This window comes from Aspergillus puulaauensis, chromosome 3, assembly GCF_016861865.1.
Source record: "Aspergillus puulaauensis MK2 DNA, chromosome 3, nearly complete sequence".
Lineage (NCBI taxonomy): Eukaryota > Fungi > Ascomycota > Eurotiomycetes > Eurotiales > Aspergillaceae > Aspergillus > Aspergillus puulaauensis.
Window position 1 is genome coordinate 2,678,505 of NC_054859.1, and position 16,818 is coordinate 2,695,322.

A 16,818-nucleotide genomic window follows, 5' to 3' on the forward strand; every position below is an offset into this window, starting at 1 on the left:
AACTGGCATACTCATCCTTCGACCGAGAACGGTTGACGAGATCACCCTCAGCTTCAACTGCAGATGTGGCTTTCCCGATTGGTCTGCTATGTTTCCGGAGAGTACTTGGCAATCTCGGATCTAGCAGCTCTCATTCAGCTGTGTCCATAATTGCATTTACCCCAGATTCTCTGGATGCGGGGGCGTGGAGACCTCGAGCGTTGAAGTATATCAGGGCCCACCGGGTCCCTCGATACTGATGAGAAAGTATCCCTTCTCCGTCAAGTCCTTCAACCCTAGTTACCAAGCCCAACTCAATAAATATTGCTACCATGTCAGACTTCCCTCGTCATGGTGTCATCGAGAAGGAAGCCCCTTATGCCCAGCATATTGGCGATGTCGAGAAGAGCGAGCAAATTCCACAATACGACAAGTTCGGGTCGGCAGCCAAAGTCGATCCCAAAGAGATCGCGCTAGTCAGGAAGATTGACTGCTATATGATGGTTTGGCCTGTCTATCCTCTGCTGCTGTGCTATGGTCGGCTGACTGGTTTCAGCCAACGGTTTGGGCGATGTATTTTCTCAACTTCCTTGATCGCAATGCCCTTGTCAACGGCAAGCTTAACAGTCTCACCGAAGATCTGAATCTGGTCGGAACGCAGTATAATACCTGCGTTAGCATCCTGTTTGTTGGGTAAGAACTATTCCTCCTTTTCTGTGATTACTTTCACATTTTGATCTTGTCTTTTTTTGTTCAAAGGTATCTTGCTGGCCAGATTCCCTCCAACATGATTCTCAATCGCATCAAGCCGGCGTGGTATATGGCAGGCTTTATGATGGCCTGGGCAATTGTATCGACGCTCACATGCTTGGTTAAGGACTACCACGGAATGCTCGCCTGTAGGCTTATACTTGGTGTTGTGGAGGCACCATTCTACCCCGGAGCCCTGTTCATGATATCGCTTTTTTATAACCGCAAAGAGGCGACCACCCGCATGGCAATCCTTTATACGGGAAACATGCTGGCCAGTGCATTCTCGGGCCTCATCTCCGCTGCTGTGTTTGCGACCCTGGATAAGAAGCATGGTCTTGCTGGCTGGCAGTGGCTGTTTCTCATTCAGGGCGTCGTGACTGTAGTGGTAGCTATCGCTGCGTTTTTTCTCCTTCCAAACTCCCCAAAGGAGACTTTTTGGCTTACGCCGGAGGAACGACAGCTCGCTCACGACCGCATCGCACGGGACACGACTCAGAAAGAAGAGGGAACAAGCGTTTGGACTGGGCTTCGAGACGCATGCTCGGATTATCGCTGTTGGATATTCGCCCTGATGAGCAATCTCCATCTCTCTGCCAACGGGTTCAAGAATTTCATGCCAACAGCCGTTAAAACACTCGGCTTCAATTCAACTATAACTCTTGTTCTCACTTGCCCGCCGTATCTTCTGGCCACCTTCACCTCAGTCGCCGTTTCATGGTCCTCTGGCCACTTCAACGAAAGAACTTGGCACGTTACGATTTCCAAGCTGCTTGCGATAGTTGGATTTGCAGTCGCGTGCGGGACATTGAACATCGGGGCACGATACTTTGCTATGATTCTGTTTGTCGGGGCCACCTACGGAGTCAACAACATCAACATTGCGTGGGTTGCGGCGACACTAGGACAAACTGATGAGAAAAAGGCCGTGTCCATTGCAATGGCAAATACCCTGGGCAATCTTGCCAGTGTGTACACACCATATCTGTGGCCGGACAGCGACGCTCCAAGATTTTCGACTGCCATGTATGCCAGTATTGGATTTTCGGCCGGGGTTATTATATTGGCGTGGGTCATGAGATTTGTCCTCGCGAGGCAAAATGAGAAGCTGCGGGCAGCTGATCCTGGAGTTATCAATCTGTATGCTTACTGAGGTTTTGGGTTTTATTCAGTGTGATATTAAATCCGATCTTACCCGAGCATCTTGCTGCAATGAGGGCGTTGTTAGTTCAACAGTAAGAGCCTAACGAGTAAATACAGCTCATTCTGCAATACCAAAACATCCTCGAGAGCTCGAGTAATCGGAAGCAGCAAAGTAGCCCCGTCGGAGTTATTTCTTGTAAAGCACCGAAATGCGGGGGTCCGCGTCTGGTGACAGGTGAAGCCTGACCATGTATAACTTCACGCTACGAGCCATGCTGCTTGGGTTACATGGGGTTACTACTATTCCTTTCACACCCATAGTCGGACATGGGACGGGGCTCTGTGTCTTGTCGCTCCATTAGCTGGGCCACGTACACTCCTGCATGTCTTCCAGCCTTAATTAGGGCGGGGATCGGGGACGGCTCAGTCATTCTTATGCACCCTATGAATGGGCGCAGTCTGGATGGTGTCAAGGGGGTCGGGTGGCATCGACTGCTTGCAGTGTAACAATAACACTCCTTGCCCTTATCGTCGCTGCTATATGAGGAAAGTACGACCGTACCCCTACCCCCAGGTTGGAAGGTGCATTGCTTAATTTTAAAAGGAAGGTGCTCGGCCAACTAGCAGAGGGTTTCTAAACTTCCTCAAATATTCAATTCACGACGGAGCTTATAGGAATAGGCTGTCAAATGTGCCAGTATGGTTAGAATTCAATTTCTCAGAGTCCTCGGGGCTTGCACCCTTCTGCAGGCCTTTACCAGCCTGGTCTCAGACGTCGACGGTCTTGCCACTCCACGAAAGGAGGAATCGCCTTCTATCTTCTATTCAAGGGGAGAATTTGGCTCTCATCATTCTTTGCTCAATGAAGCAACCGAAGAAAGTATTGACGACGCGCGCGAAGTTGTCCGAATTGCCATAGATACAATGACAAAGCTCAACAAAGCCCGCCTCGACAACCCAATTCATGATACGCACAGGCTGCATTCAGGTGCAAACCTTACCCGAAGAAATGATCGTGGTTATCCTCCTCTACTTCAGATTACCGAAGAAGTCGCGCATGCTGCAGCTCTTGTCGCAGAGGCAGATACGGCAAGCAAATTGGCTGCTGGATCCGCTACACTGGCCACTCGAGCAGAAGGGACGTTCTGGATGAAGGACATCAGACGCCAGGGAACTGTTCCTTGGGGTGATGATGCACAGTATAAAGTGAGTATAAACGAGAAACTTCCTGCCTTCCAATTATGTCACAGTGACCTTCTCCTTCCTCCCCCCTATCAACCTTGAGAAACGCTTTGACACGTAATCTCTTAACAGGTCTTCCGAAATGTCGTTGATGACTACCATGCTGATCCAACTGGAGCAACGGATTCCACTGCCGCCATCCAAGCCGCCATCAACGACGGTAACCGTTGCGGCGCAGGATGCAACGGATCAACCAGAAAAAATGCTATCGTATACTTTCCTCCAGGGACATATCTCGTTTCCAGCACGATCGAAGTCCTATTTGCGACACAGATCATAGGTGATGCATGTTTAACCTTGTCTTACCATAATTTCATTGATTGTTAACCTACTTAGGCAAACGATTGGCCGACCATCAAAGCAGCGAGCAGTTTCGTAGGCCTGGGAGTACTCTCAACTAACAAGTATGTGGGTGGTACTGGGCCTGATGGCGGTGATGCCGAATACTATGTCAACACCGCACGGTTCTACAGCCAAATTCGCAACATCCGTATCGATATCACATCCACGGACCCAAATGCGTATGTCTGTGCCATCCACTACCAGATAGCACAAGCTACTAGTCTGCAGGAAGTGGAGTTAATTGCTACGACTGGGACCACACAACAAGGGATATGTATGTTCGCCTTCAATTCGACCGTTTTGGTATTGACACTAGGACAGTCTCAGAGAATGGAAGTGGGGGCATCATGTCCGACATCACATTTCGGGGTGGTAATTTTGGCTTCTGTGAGTCGCCAATTCCAATCCCGGTTCCGCCCCTATGGGCTGACAAGACAGATGGTGGAAACCAACAGTTTAGTGCTTATCGAATGACCTTTATTGGCTGTTCGACGGCCGTTCAAATTATCTGGGATTGGGCCTGGGTCTGGAAATCCCTCCACATCCAAGGTGCTGATGTTGGATTTCGTCTTATCAATAGCGATGGTGGCGGCAATATTGGTTCTGTGTCCTTCGTTGACTCCATATTCGCTGATGTGACTACCGCCATAATCTTAGCACCCGCATCTGCAACTCCTGGTTCTGGTACCACCGGTTTGATCTTGGATAATACTAGGATCGATGGACCCATCGTGGATACTGCTGGTACGACGTATTTGGGGGCCGGATATTATGACAATTGGGTCCTCGGCGCTACATACACAGGTGGGACACGATCTTGGACATCAGGGGCTTCTCTTTCATATCCTCGAGAAGAATCACTACTCGGGAAGAGGGTTTCTGGCCTAAATGATCTGCCATATTTCGAGCGAAAGAAAAACCAGTACGCAGATAGGTCCATCGGTGATTTTGTCCAGCTTAAATCCCTCGGTGCCAGAGGTCGGTTTGCCTACTCCTCATCCTGTCTTCTTACTAACTGGACGCAGGTGATGGTGTCACGGATGATACGGCTGCCATCCAACGCGCATTTAACGACTACGGGGATGGAAACAAAATTATATTCGTGGATGCTGGCACTTATATACTGACTGATACAGTGGTACTTCCTAAAGACGCTAAAATTCATGGAGAAGCATGGTCACAATTTGCTGCTTTTGGGAACTCGTTCTCCGATGCAAGGTATGTCATATTTCAGTAAAGACAGAACAGTATCGCTAACGCAAGTGGTCTTAGTAACCCACGGGTGATGCTCCAGATCGGTAATAGAGGGGATGTCGGTACTGTAGAAATGCAGGACTTAATTTTAACGACGAAAGGTGGCACGGCCGGGGTGGTATTGATGCAGTGGAATGTTAAAGCAGCTAGCCCAGGGTCTGCTGCACTATGGGGTATGTGAAGCCACATATCCTACGTCCTCCGTACATTAAACTTACAGTCGCCTCGTGCTAGATGTTCATGTTCGCATTGGGGGTGCTACTGGAACTTCTCTAACTCCACAAGAATGTCCCGCCTTGACAGGTGGAACGAATCCGGCATCTTGCCAGGCGGCAAGTCTCATGCTTCACCTTACGCCGGAGGCCTCAGGATATTTTGAAAATATGTGGCTCTGGGTGGCTGACCACATGATAGAGTATGCCTGTCTCCTATGCTCCTGCGAAAGTATGATGCTGGTATATGAGGTTACTGTTTGCTAACATCAGGTTTACCATCAACAGTGACCCTGACCTCGATGATGCTTACAATAATATGGTTCGTGTTTCGCCGCAAGTCACCGCAGTCAAGTGCCGTTCCTACTGACTTGACACTAGGCTCAGGTTAGTGTATATGTCGCCCGTGGAATGTTGATCGAAAGTACCTCTGCTACTTGGCTCTATGGCACATCCTCAGAGCACAGCGTCTTCTATCAATACAATTTCCACCGCGCCCGTAATATCTTCACCACCATAATTCAAACAGAACCACCCTACTACCAGCCCAACCCTAGACCACCAGCACCATTTAATAACCAAGTCGGTCTTTATGATTCGGATCCAGCTTATAGCTGCAGCGGTGGAAGTTTCAACGGCTGCGACGAGGCCTGGGCAGTCATCATCACGGAGAGCCAAAATATCAACATTGGCAGCGCGGGTACATACTCCTGGTTTAGCTCTTACACTCAAGACTGCATCGACCGTCATGCTTGCCAGGAGACCTTGTGGCGCCTGGACAACAATTACGATAATGTCCGTTTACAGCATATTATCGCTATTGGAGCGAAGTATATTTTGGTGTCTGATGGTCAGGGGATTTTGTCTACTGATAACCTGGGAGTCACGACTCATCCAGCGTGGGCTCAGGTATCAATATTCGATGTCCCCTCTCGTGGCCAAGCACCGCTGAATGTCTCTTCTCGGCTGCTTTAATCTGCCGACCATGAACGGACATATAGTTATTGAGACGTATTTATAGTTTATCATATGATCTCGCCTGATTCTCCATTTGTTGGTCCTGTCGCTTCTGAAGTTAGTTATCAAGAGGTGAGGAGGCGGGTTTTAGGGCTAACTGAAACGTTAGACCAGGGCAAACCTTGGGATAAGGCGCGGGGCAACCCGACAGACGTATAGTTAATCTACAGCGATCTACTTCGCAGAACTTCGCAGTCCATGCCATGCTATCTGGGTGTCAATCTCCATAGTAGTATTTGCTTATAATTTATCAAGTTTCCTGCCTGTAAAAGGCCGTCTATTAGGAATTGATCACATGCTCAAGTCGTTGTGTATAGTTAGGTGCATTATGTGTATTATGTAATACACGAGATTATTAACTAGTTAACTATTTATGCGTGCTTATCCTTATCCTGAGGCCATCATTCGGCGCCGCCCCATTTTTAATCTGACCTCTCATTCCTCGTGCGCTTCACCTGGAATTGGCCCGGAATTATTGAGATGGACAGTGATCGGCATTCCCAAGGCTCTTGTGCTCACCTGCTACGATAATAATGGCCCGCGGTCCTCGACTCCGAATTCCTGTCAGCCTGATGGCCTTCTAACATTCACAGTGACTTCTGCGACTGCTGTTCGTTCCCCTTTGTTGGTGTCTCGCACTAGGCAAAAGTGTCCACTTGTCGACTTAGCCTCGATCGTTAATTTCCTCTTCGTCCCAATCTTTTGCTGCCTTGCTCCACTTGGGCTCGGTTTTAGAAGCTGGAACTTCCCATGGGCTCTTTCTTTACTTGTGAAACGGACTAAACGCGTCATCGCAGCTCCTCAGATCTTCGAAAGCCTCCTAGGCGTGGCCCGATGATCCTCCATATTCTCTCCCTTTAAGAACAAGCGACAACGTCGATCTTCTCTCCGCCCCTTCTGACCTTACCCGTTCATCTGGCTACGTTTTCTTTTTTCGCCAATTCTTCGCCGCTCCTTTAAACGCCCCTCCTTCCCCCTTCGAACCGAGCGCTGAGCTATATCTATACCTCACCCCCACGCCGGCGACACGAGAGCAGAAAGAGAAGGATACACAAGAGGCGACCCGAAGATGCATGGAACTCTCAAAGCTCGGCCGGTTTACGTATAATCAAGTCTCGCAAAACTTCACTGTTAGGAAGAATGAGTTCCCACCGCGGTATCCGTCGCCGTATCGCCGTGGTCGCAACCCTTCTCACCGTTTTCCTCATCTACCACTTCACATTCGGGACCGTCCCCGACACGACAACCACGTCCTCACATAATGCACACGGCAGTTCCAACCAGAAGACCCAGTGTCCTCCACTCCCGGGGATTGAAGATGTCCTCGTTATTATGAAAACCGGCGTCACAGAAGCCCTCGATAAAGTCCCTGTGCACTTCCAAACAACCCTCCGCTGCATCCCCAACTACGTCATCTTCTCCGACTTCGAGGAGGAAATCAATGGGGTCAAAATCCACGATGCCCTCCGCGGCGTCGACCCCGTCGTGAAAGACACAGTCGCAGACTTCCAAATCTACAACCGCCTCCAAGAGCACGGCCGCAAAGGTCTCGAATCGCAAGACTTTGCCGACGAGGCAAACTCCGCCATTGGCAAACCAAACAACCCCGGCTGGAAGCTAGATAAATGGAAGTTCCTTCCCATGGTCAAGGAATCGTACCTGCGCAAGCCAGACGCCAAATGGTACGTGTTCATGGAAGCAGACACATACTACTCGTGGCCAACTCTCCTCGCATGGCTAGAGCGCTTCGACGCCTCTAAGCCGTTCTACATCGGGACGGAAACCCAAATCGCGGACGTCATTTTCGCGCACGGCGGCTCGGGCTTCATGATCTCCAACCCGGCCATGAAGCGCACGGTGGACGAATACGACGACAACTTCGCCGAGCTGCACGAGTACACCGATACCCATTGGGCCGGGGACTGCGTGCTAGGGAAAGTCCTCTCGAACGTCGGCGTCGACCTGACGTTCTCATGGCCAATTCTTCAAAACACGAACATCGGGGAGCTCGACGAGTTCACAACGGGGTTCTACAGACGGCCGTGGTGTTTCCCAGCCGTCGCTTTCCACCACTTGTCACCCAGTGATGTCAAGTTTCTGCACGACTTTGAGCAGCGGAGGTTAGCAAAGGTAAACTATTCACGATACCCCCCTGCCTTTTTTTTTTTTTGTATGATCCATTGGCTGATAATCCTATTTTATCTGTGTAGGGTTCAAAACCTCTTCTGCATAGCGACGTTTTCAAGGAGCTTATCTTTCCCGAACTCTCCAACGTCCGAGATGGCTGGGATAACCTTAGTGACAAGGAACAATCGTCAGCATCTACATTCCAGGAATGCCAGTCCTACTGCGAGAAATCCACCGACTGTGTCCAATTCGTCATGCGCGGTGGGAAATGTTATACCGGTGCGACGCCACGACTTGGGTCGAGCTCCTCGGATGCTCGGTCTGGGTGGGTCATTAATAAAATACAGAAGATGGTAAAGCAGGCACCTAAATGTGCTCGACCAGACTTTGGGCGATGATCTGATTTTCTATTCTTTTCGCGGGTCGAAATAATTTGGACGCTCCAAAAGCATCGATTTCTGTATTTCTAACACATCAGATCTAGCCATGTGGTTGCTAAGGATTGTTATACAACTCGGCATTGGTCACTGATTCTGTAGCCTATACATGTAGAATAATTCATGTCAAAACCAAACGACAAAAACTCCCCTCAAAAGTGCCCTGCGGGCTCCTGGTAATGACTGTTCCCAGGCTTCCTATTCGATTGGATCCTGTATTGCCCGACGCCTCGCTCACGGTACCGGTTAGGGTCAAATGGGGGACTCTTGGGATCCTCCAAGCACTGGTCCACTCGCATGATATCGACGTTGAGGCTCTTGACGAATCGGATAAATTCTCGGAAATATTGGACCGTTGTAGAGTTCAGGTAATGCATAACGACAAGATTGCCTCCTCGGCCCACGTCTCGGAAGAAGGCATCGCGTTGTCGCTCTGGCGTTTTGCTCTCCGCCCATAACCAATCCTCCACATCAACACTCCAGTTGATCACATAAGGATCTTTAATGTACGCTGCCAGCCGCTGCCGGGTTCTCGCACCGACGGTGCCGTAGGGCGGACGAAAATAACGAGCTATTCACGTCAGCTGCTGTGTCTCTACTAGATGAGGGAAGGCAAAATTCTCAAGAAAAGGTTATGAACCACATACATTCAATCCCAAGCACTCTTTGGAAGGTCTCTATGTTGTGGACAATTTCCTCATCGATAGCCATAACGGTGTCCAGTCCTTCTATTCTTTTTGGGATGTCAGTGTCGTCCTTAAACGACTGGGGTAACACTCACTGCTGATGTGTATCCGAATGCAGGGCGATCTGATGGCCTCTTTGCAACATCTCTTTGTACACATCCGATAAATTGGCTTCCTTGTCCCGAAGCCCAGCACCGACTACGAAAAAGGTAACCAGGATCTTTTCCTCTTCCAGGATCTTCATGACGTCCTGTACCAGGTGTGGCATCCCATCGTCAATCCCAAACGCAAAAGAATTCGGCTTCGTACAATGAAAAAACAGCTTTCCGGTCTCCAATTTGGGAGGCACATAAAACCCCTTTGGAAGCTCCGGCACGATTTCCATCTTGTATAGCGACAACATTTCTTCCGAGAAAAACCCGTGGAATGAAATCGACACCGTCCGAGACTGGTCGATCTCGAAATGACTTAGTGGCACATATATATCATTTCCCCGTGCATAGCGCTCTGTTTCGATGCTGTCCCACGTCTGTAGGAAGGGGCTTCGGCGGGAGTCACACTTCTCGTTGTGTTGGTTCAAGGAGACGGTGAATTTTGTAGACCCGGAGAATACTATATGAAGATACATATTCTGGTAAGGACGCATATCGAAACATGTTGCGGGTCCGAGCTCCGTGTGGTAATTTTGATCTGGATCTGTAAGATAAAGACGGACATAGCCATTGCCAGGCTCGCTGACCAGATTGGTACTTGGGCCGTGCCAAAATCCCAGATCGTTTTGCTCTGGATTGGTGAACGAATCGATCATCAGGGCAGTACTATGGTTTTGTGGTATGGTATGGTTCTGTATGAATGTAGCAGTGAAATCGGCAGGTATCGGTGGTGGTGGGAGTAGTTCCACAGCGAGGGTAAAAAGAAGAGGGTTCAGTGCTGCAATGAAGCTCATCCAGGTCAGGATCACCTGGTTGATGGATACCAAAGGCCTCATGGTGGCGTCCCTAGTTGACTGGGTCCAATGGGCCCTTGGATGTGCTGAAGATGGAAAGTTAGGAATATCTTGTAGTCTTGTAGATAGCTAAGTGAGGCGCCTGGTAGCGGACAAGGAGTGTGATATTGAGACGGGCTCCAAGTCTCCTAGACCGTGAGGGGCCGTTGCCTGTCCGTAAATGGAAGCAACGACCTTCGGAGCTACCAACTTTAATGAGGAAGTTACGTTGCTGCATTTTACTGAGAAGGAGATTGTCAAATGACTTAGTGTTATTCGATTGCTAAACTGAATTTCTCCAAGTCGAGCAAAGACAGGAGGCCCTAGGCATTGTAATCCAGTTATTAGAATCAAGAAACAAAAGAGCAAACAAGTTAAACCTAGCGCAACTTCATCAACTATCATAGGATCATTCATTTGACCGAAAAAACAGAGGACTGACGTGCCATGCCTGGCAGAACTTTCATGGCCGCGGCCGGTGACGGCGCAACTAGCGAGATAGCAAAAACGGTGGATCACTCCCAGCCGGTTGGAGCTTCAGCCGCTTCATCCTGAGAAGTGTCCATGCCACCCCAACCGCCGGTATTTCCGCCATCGTTGGTAGCGCCGTATTCTTCGTTGGCCCCGTCGTCGGTGTCGTCGTCGTGGAAGTCCACCACTTCACCTTCCGGCTTGTAATCGCCAAGGAAATCAGGCACCTTCTGCTTGCTTTCGATCAGGATTTTGACGAGATCGGGGGCAAGATCGGAGTCTTTTTCGTTATAAAACGAGGTGGCGAGACCTTCATTGCCGATGCGCGCGGTACGACCTGATAGATGTTAGGGCTTCTCTGGCCCTAAATAGGAACACAGTGAACGATGCTTACTTACCAATACGATGAATGTACTCGGTGATTCCGCCATGCATATAACTGGGAAGGTCATAATTAATAACATGCATGACGTTCTTGATGTCTAGACCACGAGCAGAAACGCCTGTGGCTACCAAGATCGGGCATCTAGCAGCACGGAAAGCACGCCTATTGGAAATGAGCAATAGATCATATTGAGGGTTAGTGACAACTCACAAAGCATCCTCGCGCTCGCGCTGAGTACGGTCGGCATGAATTGAGGTACTAGGAAGACCGAGATTGTAGAGGTAGTCATCAATAAGATCCGCCTGTTGCTTCGAGTTCACGAAAACAAGGGTGCGAGAAGGTGGCATAGCAAGAAGCAAGTCGTAGAGGCATTGCTTCTTAAGATGGGGCTCTGCGTAAACAATCTGTTCCAAAAAAAAAAAAAAAAAAAAAAAAGGTTCATTAGCGGCACGTTATGGGACTCTGTCCACCTTGAAGACATACATTCTGGTCCACATTGACGTGAGTGCTTCCGGGGCGACCAATACGAACGCGAACATGGTCGTCTGCAAGGAACTTGCGAGCGAGTACGCGGCAGTCCTTGTTGAAAGTCGCCGAAAACATCATATATCTGTGGTCAGCATCCTCATTCATGTCTGCGTTTGTTATTAGCACAGGGTGGGCGTTGAGAGAGAAGGAAAAGAACCCTACCTCCACCGGACATGATCTTGGTGAAATCAGACTCCCAATCAGACTGAAGAAGCTCATCAGCTTCGTCGATGATGGTGTACCTAAAATATGGTTAAACGTGTTCGTTGCATAGTTTCTGGGCATCATACTTTACACGACGCAGGGAGAGTATATGCGGCTTATCCATGAAATCCAGGAGCCTTCCTGGGGTTCCGATGAGGATATCACAGCCCTTCTGCAACTCGTCTCTCTGGTCGCGCACAGGAGCACCACCGTAAACCACACAGGGACGAAGCATCGACCTATAACAAAGACGCCGAGCCTCATCAAAGATCTGAGTGGCCAGCTCACGGGTTGGTGCCACAATAAGAACAAGCGGCTCAGCCCGAACGTTGTCAGTCATCGGGTCGAACCCAGCAGCCAGGTTAGGGCGTGGTGCTGCCAGCTTTTTCGCCTTCCCCATAAGCTTGGAAAGAACTGGGATCAAAAATGCAGCGGTTTTGCCCGATCCTGGTAGGGTTAGCATGACAACAAATATCTGAAGTTTCGATGGAGACGAACCGGTTTGAGCTATGGCAATAAGGTCGTGCGAGGTAAGAACTGCAGGGATAGCGTACGCCTGGATGGGAGTGGGAAACTCATAGCCGCAAAGATTAATGTTCTCACGCACGATGGGGTGGATACCTGCGTCGTCGAACTTCATCCATAGTCACTATCATAGTGCGAAATACATCACGATGGAAGAAAGGATGCTTACACTTTTGATTGGGTTGGGTCTCTCGTGACTCTCAGCAATAATCTCGATGTTTCGCAAGCTATGTTTCGTTAGTAGATCCAATGAAAAGTAACACTGGGAGAGTACTCACTTCCCAATCTTGAGGCCGGTTCGGTTGATGAACTCACTGCGGAACAGCTGTTCCTCAAGCCTGTGATTCTTTGGGCCAACATCACCATACTCATCATTCCATTCGTATTTAGCAGCATTCGCCGCCCATTCAGGAACGGGTTCTTCCTGCAGGTTCTCACCACCTTCTGCAAGTTTCTCCGCAGGTGCAAACTTGTACTTGTCATAGTCCAAGGCTTCAGATGCAACCCATCCCCTCTCACGAGCTATGGCAGCAGCCTCGGTGTTCCTGTTGTTTTGATCATTGGTGACGTCTGCGAGGGCATCTCTCACCGAGGACACCTCGAAGTTGCCAGTGTCATCCATGACGACTGGAAGGGCGGCCCTTGCGATGGGAAATAAAAGTCAGCATTCCAAACCAAACGATAAAGATGGATGATATTGAAGTAATCAACAAAGTCAAAATATGAGTGGCTTACTTGGGTGAATGCTTGATGAGTCGAGCTCGAGTGAGAGTTCGAGGAGAGATGGTGCGAGGAAAGGTAGAAGGAAGATGGAATTGGGGGCAGTAGAAGAAGAGATGGTTGGGTGGGAGAAACACACAAAACAGAAGGGTGAAAGAGAAGAAATTTCACTGAGCTTGACAGGTTGAATTTGGTTACTGAGGTGAGCATGTTTTCAACCTGGCTACAAACAAACATAACAGCAATGCTCTTTCAGATTAATTTTGTGGGGGGAAAACAGCTGTAGGAGGTTGATTCACAGTGGGACAGCAGCAGCTATAATTGAAGGAAGTTTATATTGCACATATGTCTGTCAAACCAAGTTGGTGAGTGACAAGATATGAGGCTATACACTGTTTCTATGCTATGGTCAGGTTGCCATGCATGTAGTGAGGTGGTGCTCCAGAGAGCTGTTGACTTGGAACAACAACAAGGTTATTAAAATTATCCAGAGTATAATGAATAATTGACAGTGGAAACCGCTTTTGGTTTGGAGAAGTCCAGACCTTTCTTCTGTTTCTCTCCTTGGGCATGGCAGATCCGGGTACATGCGTATCGCCGTATATGCGTTTGCCAGAGGAACATGAGCAGTCAACTCCGGAGTTGTTGTAAGACTTATTGAATAAACCATTACAAAACGCATTACGATGTTTGGGCTTCCTTGTTTATAGTATTTTCAGATAGAAAACCCGTTACTATGTTGCCCTCTGCCATTCATATCCCATCCCAATCCAGGCACCTCGCGGTACAACTTAGCGGTGGAAGTGAGTCCAAAGGGTCCACCACATTTTCTAAGAATTTGTTTGGCTATATTGTAGTGATCGGAATGATCATCCCTGACGTCCGTCTTTTCTAAATGATTTTGACGATGTACGAAGTAGCCATGTCGACGGAAGAGAGTTTGTGCCTGAGGACAAAGGCAGCCTTACCGATAAATAACTAATTGGTAGACGTCATTTTCGTCTCTCAGCCGCGATGTTGAAATGAAGTCCGAGGCTGCCAGGGGATGCAAACGACACCGGAAAGCTTGACCGGTTACTCTTTGGAAATCAGAGTGCCGCCCGCTGATTAGAGCACAGCTTATCCTCGGCCTGCTCAGTTTGGTTCCACCCAAGCTCTCAACAAATTCCGGGCAGAAGGAGATATACGCCGTACGGACGATCACGGGAACTTCCATACCGCCGACACTGACATGGAAAAGGAACATCAGCTAAGCTCCTTCTTTTATAATCTTATTCCACGCTTTAGTTGAAGTACTCGTTCTTTGGCGCCAATTCTTCCTCAAATTCGACTCCAGACCTGCCGCGATAGCACCATGTCCTCTACGGACACAAATCCCGCCCGAACCCCTCGGCTTGAGCAAGCCATTACCAACCCAGGATCTGTCAAGATCAACGTCAAGGGCGCCTTTATCGTCGACGATGACCCCCGTTCCAAGAGCCCTGTAAGGGCCGATGGCGTCCATTACGAGGGCCAGGATATTCGTTTACCTCACCACACAGGCGTTGTGAGCCATGTTGCCGTCGATGTAGGATACCTGAATTTTTCCTTGCCTCCGTGGTTCCCCGCACCTTGCTCCCTCCCCGCAATCGCTTTTTTTGCCGACCGTCAACGAAGCACACTGTGTAACTGACAACTAACTGTGATTCTCTATAGATTGGAGGCTCACTCGCGAAACTGGTCTACTTTACACGCGAACTGGACTCACCGGACAATGGCGGGCGGCTGAACTTTATTAACTTCGAGACCGATCGGATACACCTTTGCCTGGAATTCATCAAACAACTCAAGGAAGAGCATCGGGGCCTCAATGGGGGGTCGAAAGAGGAATTATGTGTCGTGGCTACTGGTGGCGGGGCCTACAAATATTACGACAAACTCAAGGAGACTTTAAACGTGAATATCATGCGAGAAGATGAAATGGAATGTCTCATTACGGGTATGGCCTGACCCTACCTACCACGGAAACTACAACCGGGGGAGCGAAAAACTAATTTGACTTATACCTAGGGCTTGATTTCTTTATCACCGAAATCCCGAACGAGATATTTACATATAGTGAGACCGAGCCGATGCAATTTGCCGAGGCCCGACCGGATGTGTATCCATACCTCTTAGTAAACATCGGCTCCGGAGTTTCCATGATCAAAGTGTCAGGGCCAAAGCAATTTCAACGTGTTGGCGGAACCCACTTGGGTGGTGGAACGTTTTGGGGTATCATGTCATTGTTAACAGGCGCCCGAACCTTTGACGACATGTTAGCAATGGCGGACCGAGGAGACAACAGTGGAGTGGATATGCTAGTCGGTGACATCTATGGCATGGATTATGGCAAGATTGGTCTGAAGAGCACCGCTATTGCAAGCACTTTTGGAAAGGTATTCCGGCTACAGAACGAGGCGCAGCACAAGGAGAACGAGGAGGGAACAGAGAATGGCGAACATGCCGACGACGATTTGATGTTTAAACATGAGGATATGAGTCGAAGCCTACTATATGCCATCAGGTAAAAAGCTAAACCCATGCCCGGTACAGGATGACCGTCGCTAACTTTCCCAGTAACAACATCGGACAAATCGCTTACCTCCAGTCTGAGAAGCACCAAGTCAAGCATATCTACTTCGGTGGCTCTTTCATTCGTGGACACCGTCAAACGATGAACACACTGTCATACGCTATCCGTTTCTGGTCCAAGGGCGAGAAGCAAGCGTACTTCCTCCGCCATGAGGGCTATATCGGCGCAGTTGGCGCATTCCTTCGCCGGAAGCCAGTCAATTGGGGCCGCAGAAGCAGCATTGACGAGCATACATCTGCTAATGGAATCTGAATATGGACATCTTTGAGATGGAGGGACACTCATCAGCCACTTCTAAATCACTTTTGAGCGTTTGATACCCGTTGATCATGTTGACATGCTATGCATCCTGATCCCAATCATTATTACACTTGCCAGATTTGATTTTGTCTTCTTCTGCGGGCCAGATTTCACAAAACATTTCAGCGAGCGCCTTGCTTATATACAAAACAGTACTACTTCTTGATAATATTCTTTTTTCTTTTTTTAGGCTCATTTGCCGTATTTTCAAGCTTTTGTTTCAGCACGCCATCATTTGGGACATGGACCTGCGAAAAGCCTTTGACTTTTATCTTTCAGTTGCCAGGGATAGAGGACAACAATCATATAAATTCATAGAAGGTTTTTGGCTATTTGTCGCCCCTAAAGAGAACATTCAAGCTCGGGTGCGTGGCATGGGTTATTAAGTTTCTTGTTCGGTCTGTAAGACTGAGGTGCGTGGCTACTACTATTTGCTACTTTGGGCTTTTGCTGGCCTGGCTTACAAGAGCTACTTTGAGTCCCGGCATCTCTAGAATCTCTTCTCTTTCAAAGTAGCAACATCCTTGGTCAGCACCATATGTGATAAATCGAATCTGCCGGTTCCCGTCCATCAACTGCGCCAAGACTTGCGGCTGATTCCGCGAAGCAAACGGACAGGACTAAGTGACTGTTCATTTCGTCCAGATCCAGCAGAATATGTCCCCCTGCTTTACTCTTGCTTATGCTTCTCAGGAGTAAGTTCGTCTGACCACTTCGCGCAAGAACGGTATCCGTCCGTTGGAAGGTATCATGGAGCCAAGCAAGTAGTGGACAGGTCTCTCTGAGGTCAAAATACATTCATTGCTCGTACCTCATGCTAACATGTGTTGCCAATTTACTGCAGACCTTACCAGTACAGGCCAGTCAGTTAGTGAGATCAAACAAGAAAGCGAAGAT

At 48.9% G+C, this 16,818-nt stretch overlaps 6 protein-coding genes across 6 annotated transcripts; 4 read left to right on the forward strand and 2 right to left on the reverse strand.

Moving 5' to 3' along the window:
- Positions 1-311: 311 nt before the first annotated feature.
- On the forward strand, positions 312-1,882 carry APUU_31054S (putative MFS transporter; the record flags this gene model as incomplete). Its single annotated transcript, XM_041702215.1, has 3 exons — positions 312-482; positions 536-672; positions 739-1,882. 3 exons carry the CDS (start codon positions 312-314, stop codon positions 1,880-1,882), a joined length of 1,452 nt encoding a protein of 483 aa, XP_041555023.1.
- A 689-nt stretch (positions 1,883-2,571) lies between these two features.
- APUU_31055S (glycoside hydrolase family 55 protein) lies at positions 2,572-5,897 on the forward strand (the record flags this gene model as incomplete). The annotated part of the gene is made up of 10 exons (XM_041702216.1): positions 2,572-3,078; positions 3,187-3,324; positions 3,451-3,730; positions 3,778-3,843; positions 3,895-4,434; positions 4,482-4,674; positions 4,729-4,883; positions 4,945-5,125; positions 5,196-5,244; positions 5,304-5,897. The coding sequence occupies 10 exons, from the start codon at positions 2,572-2,574 to the stop codon at positions 5,895-5,897; spliced, it is 2,703 nt and encodes a 900-aa protein (XP_041555024.1).
- A 1,182-nt stretch (positions 5,898-7,079) lies between these two features.
- APUU_31056S (glycosyltransferase family 31 protein) lies at positions 7,080-8,464 on the forward strand (the record flags this gene model as incomplete). Its single annotated transcript, XM_041702217.1, has 2 exons — positions 7,080-8,069; positions 8,150-8,464. 2 exons carry the CDS (start codon positions 7,080-7,082, stop codon positions 8,462-8,464), a joined length of 1,305 nt encoding a protein of 434 aa, XP_041555025.1.
- A 191-nt stretch (positions 8,465-8,655) lies between these two features.
- Positions 8,656-10,177, reverse strand: APUU_31057A (polysaccharide deacetylase family protein; the record flags this gene model as incomplete). Its single annotated transcript, XM_041702219.1, has 3 exons — positions 8,656-9,074; positions 9,151-9,236; positions 9,285-10,177. 3 exons carry the CDS (start codon positions 10,175-10,177, stop codon positions 8,656-8,658), a joined length of 1,398 nt encoding a protein of 465 aa, XP_041555026.1.
- Positions 10,178-10,689: 512 nt separating this feature from the next.
- APUU_31058A (DEAD/DEAH box helicase) lies at positions 10,690-12,909 on the reverse strand (the record flags this gene model as incomplete). Its single annotated transcript, XM_041702220.1, has 9 exons — positions 10,690-10,982; positions 11,044-11,192; positions 11,241-11,434; positions 11,514-11,665; positions 11,721-11,800; positions 11,849-12,209; positions 12,261-12,396; positions 12,457-12,514; positions 12,566-12,909. The coding sequence occupies 9 exons, from the start codon at positions 12,907-12,909 to the stop codon at positions 10,690-10,692; spliced, it is 1,767 nt and encodes a 588-aa protein (XP_041555027.1).
- Positions 12,910-14,361: 1,452 nt separating this feature from the next.
- On the forward strand, positions 14,362-15,873 carry APUU_31059S (pantothenate kinase; the record flags this gene model as incomplete). Its single annotated transcript, XM_041702221.1, has 4 exons — positions 14,362-14,574; positions 14,703-14,985; positions 15,057-15,552; positions 15,606-15,873. 4 exons carry the CDS (start codon positions 14,362-14,364, stop codon positions 15,871-15,873), a joined length of 1,260 nt encoding a protein of 419 aa, XP_041555028.1.
- Positions 15,874-16,818: the final 945 nt, after the last annotated feature.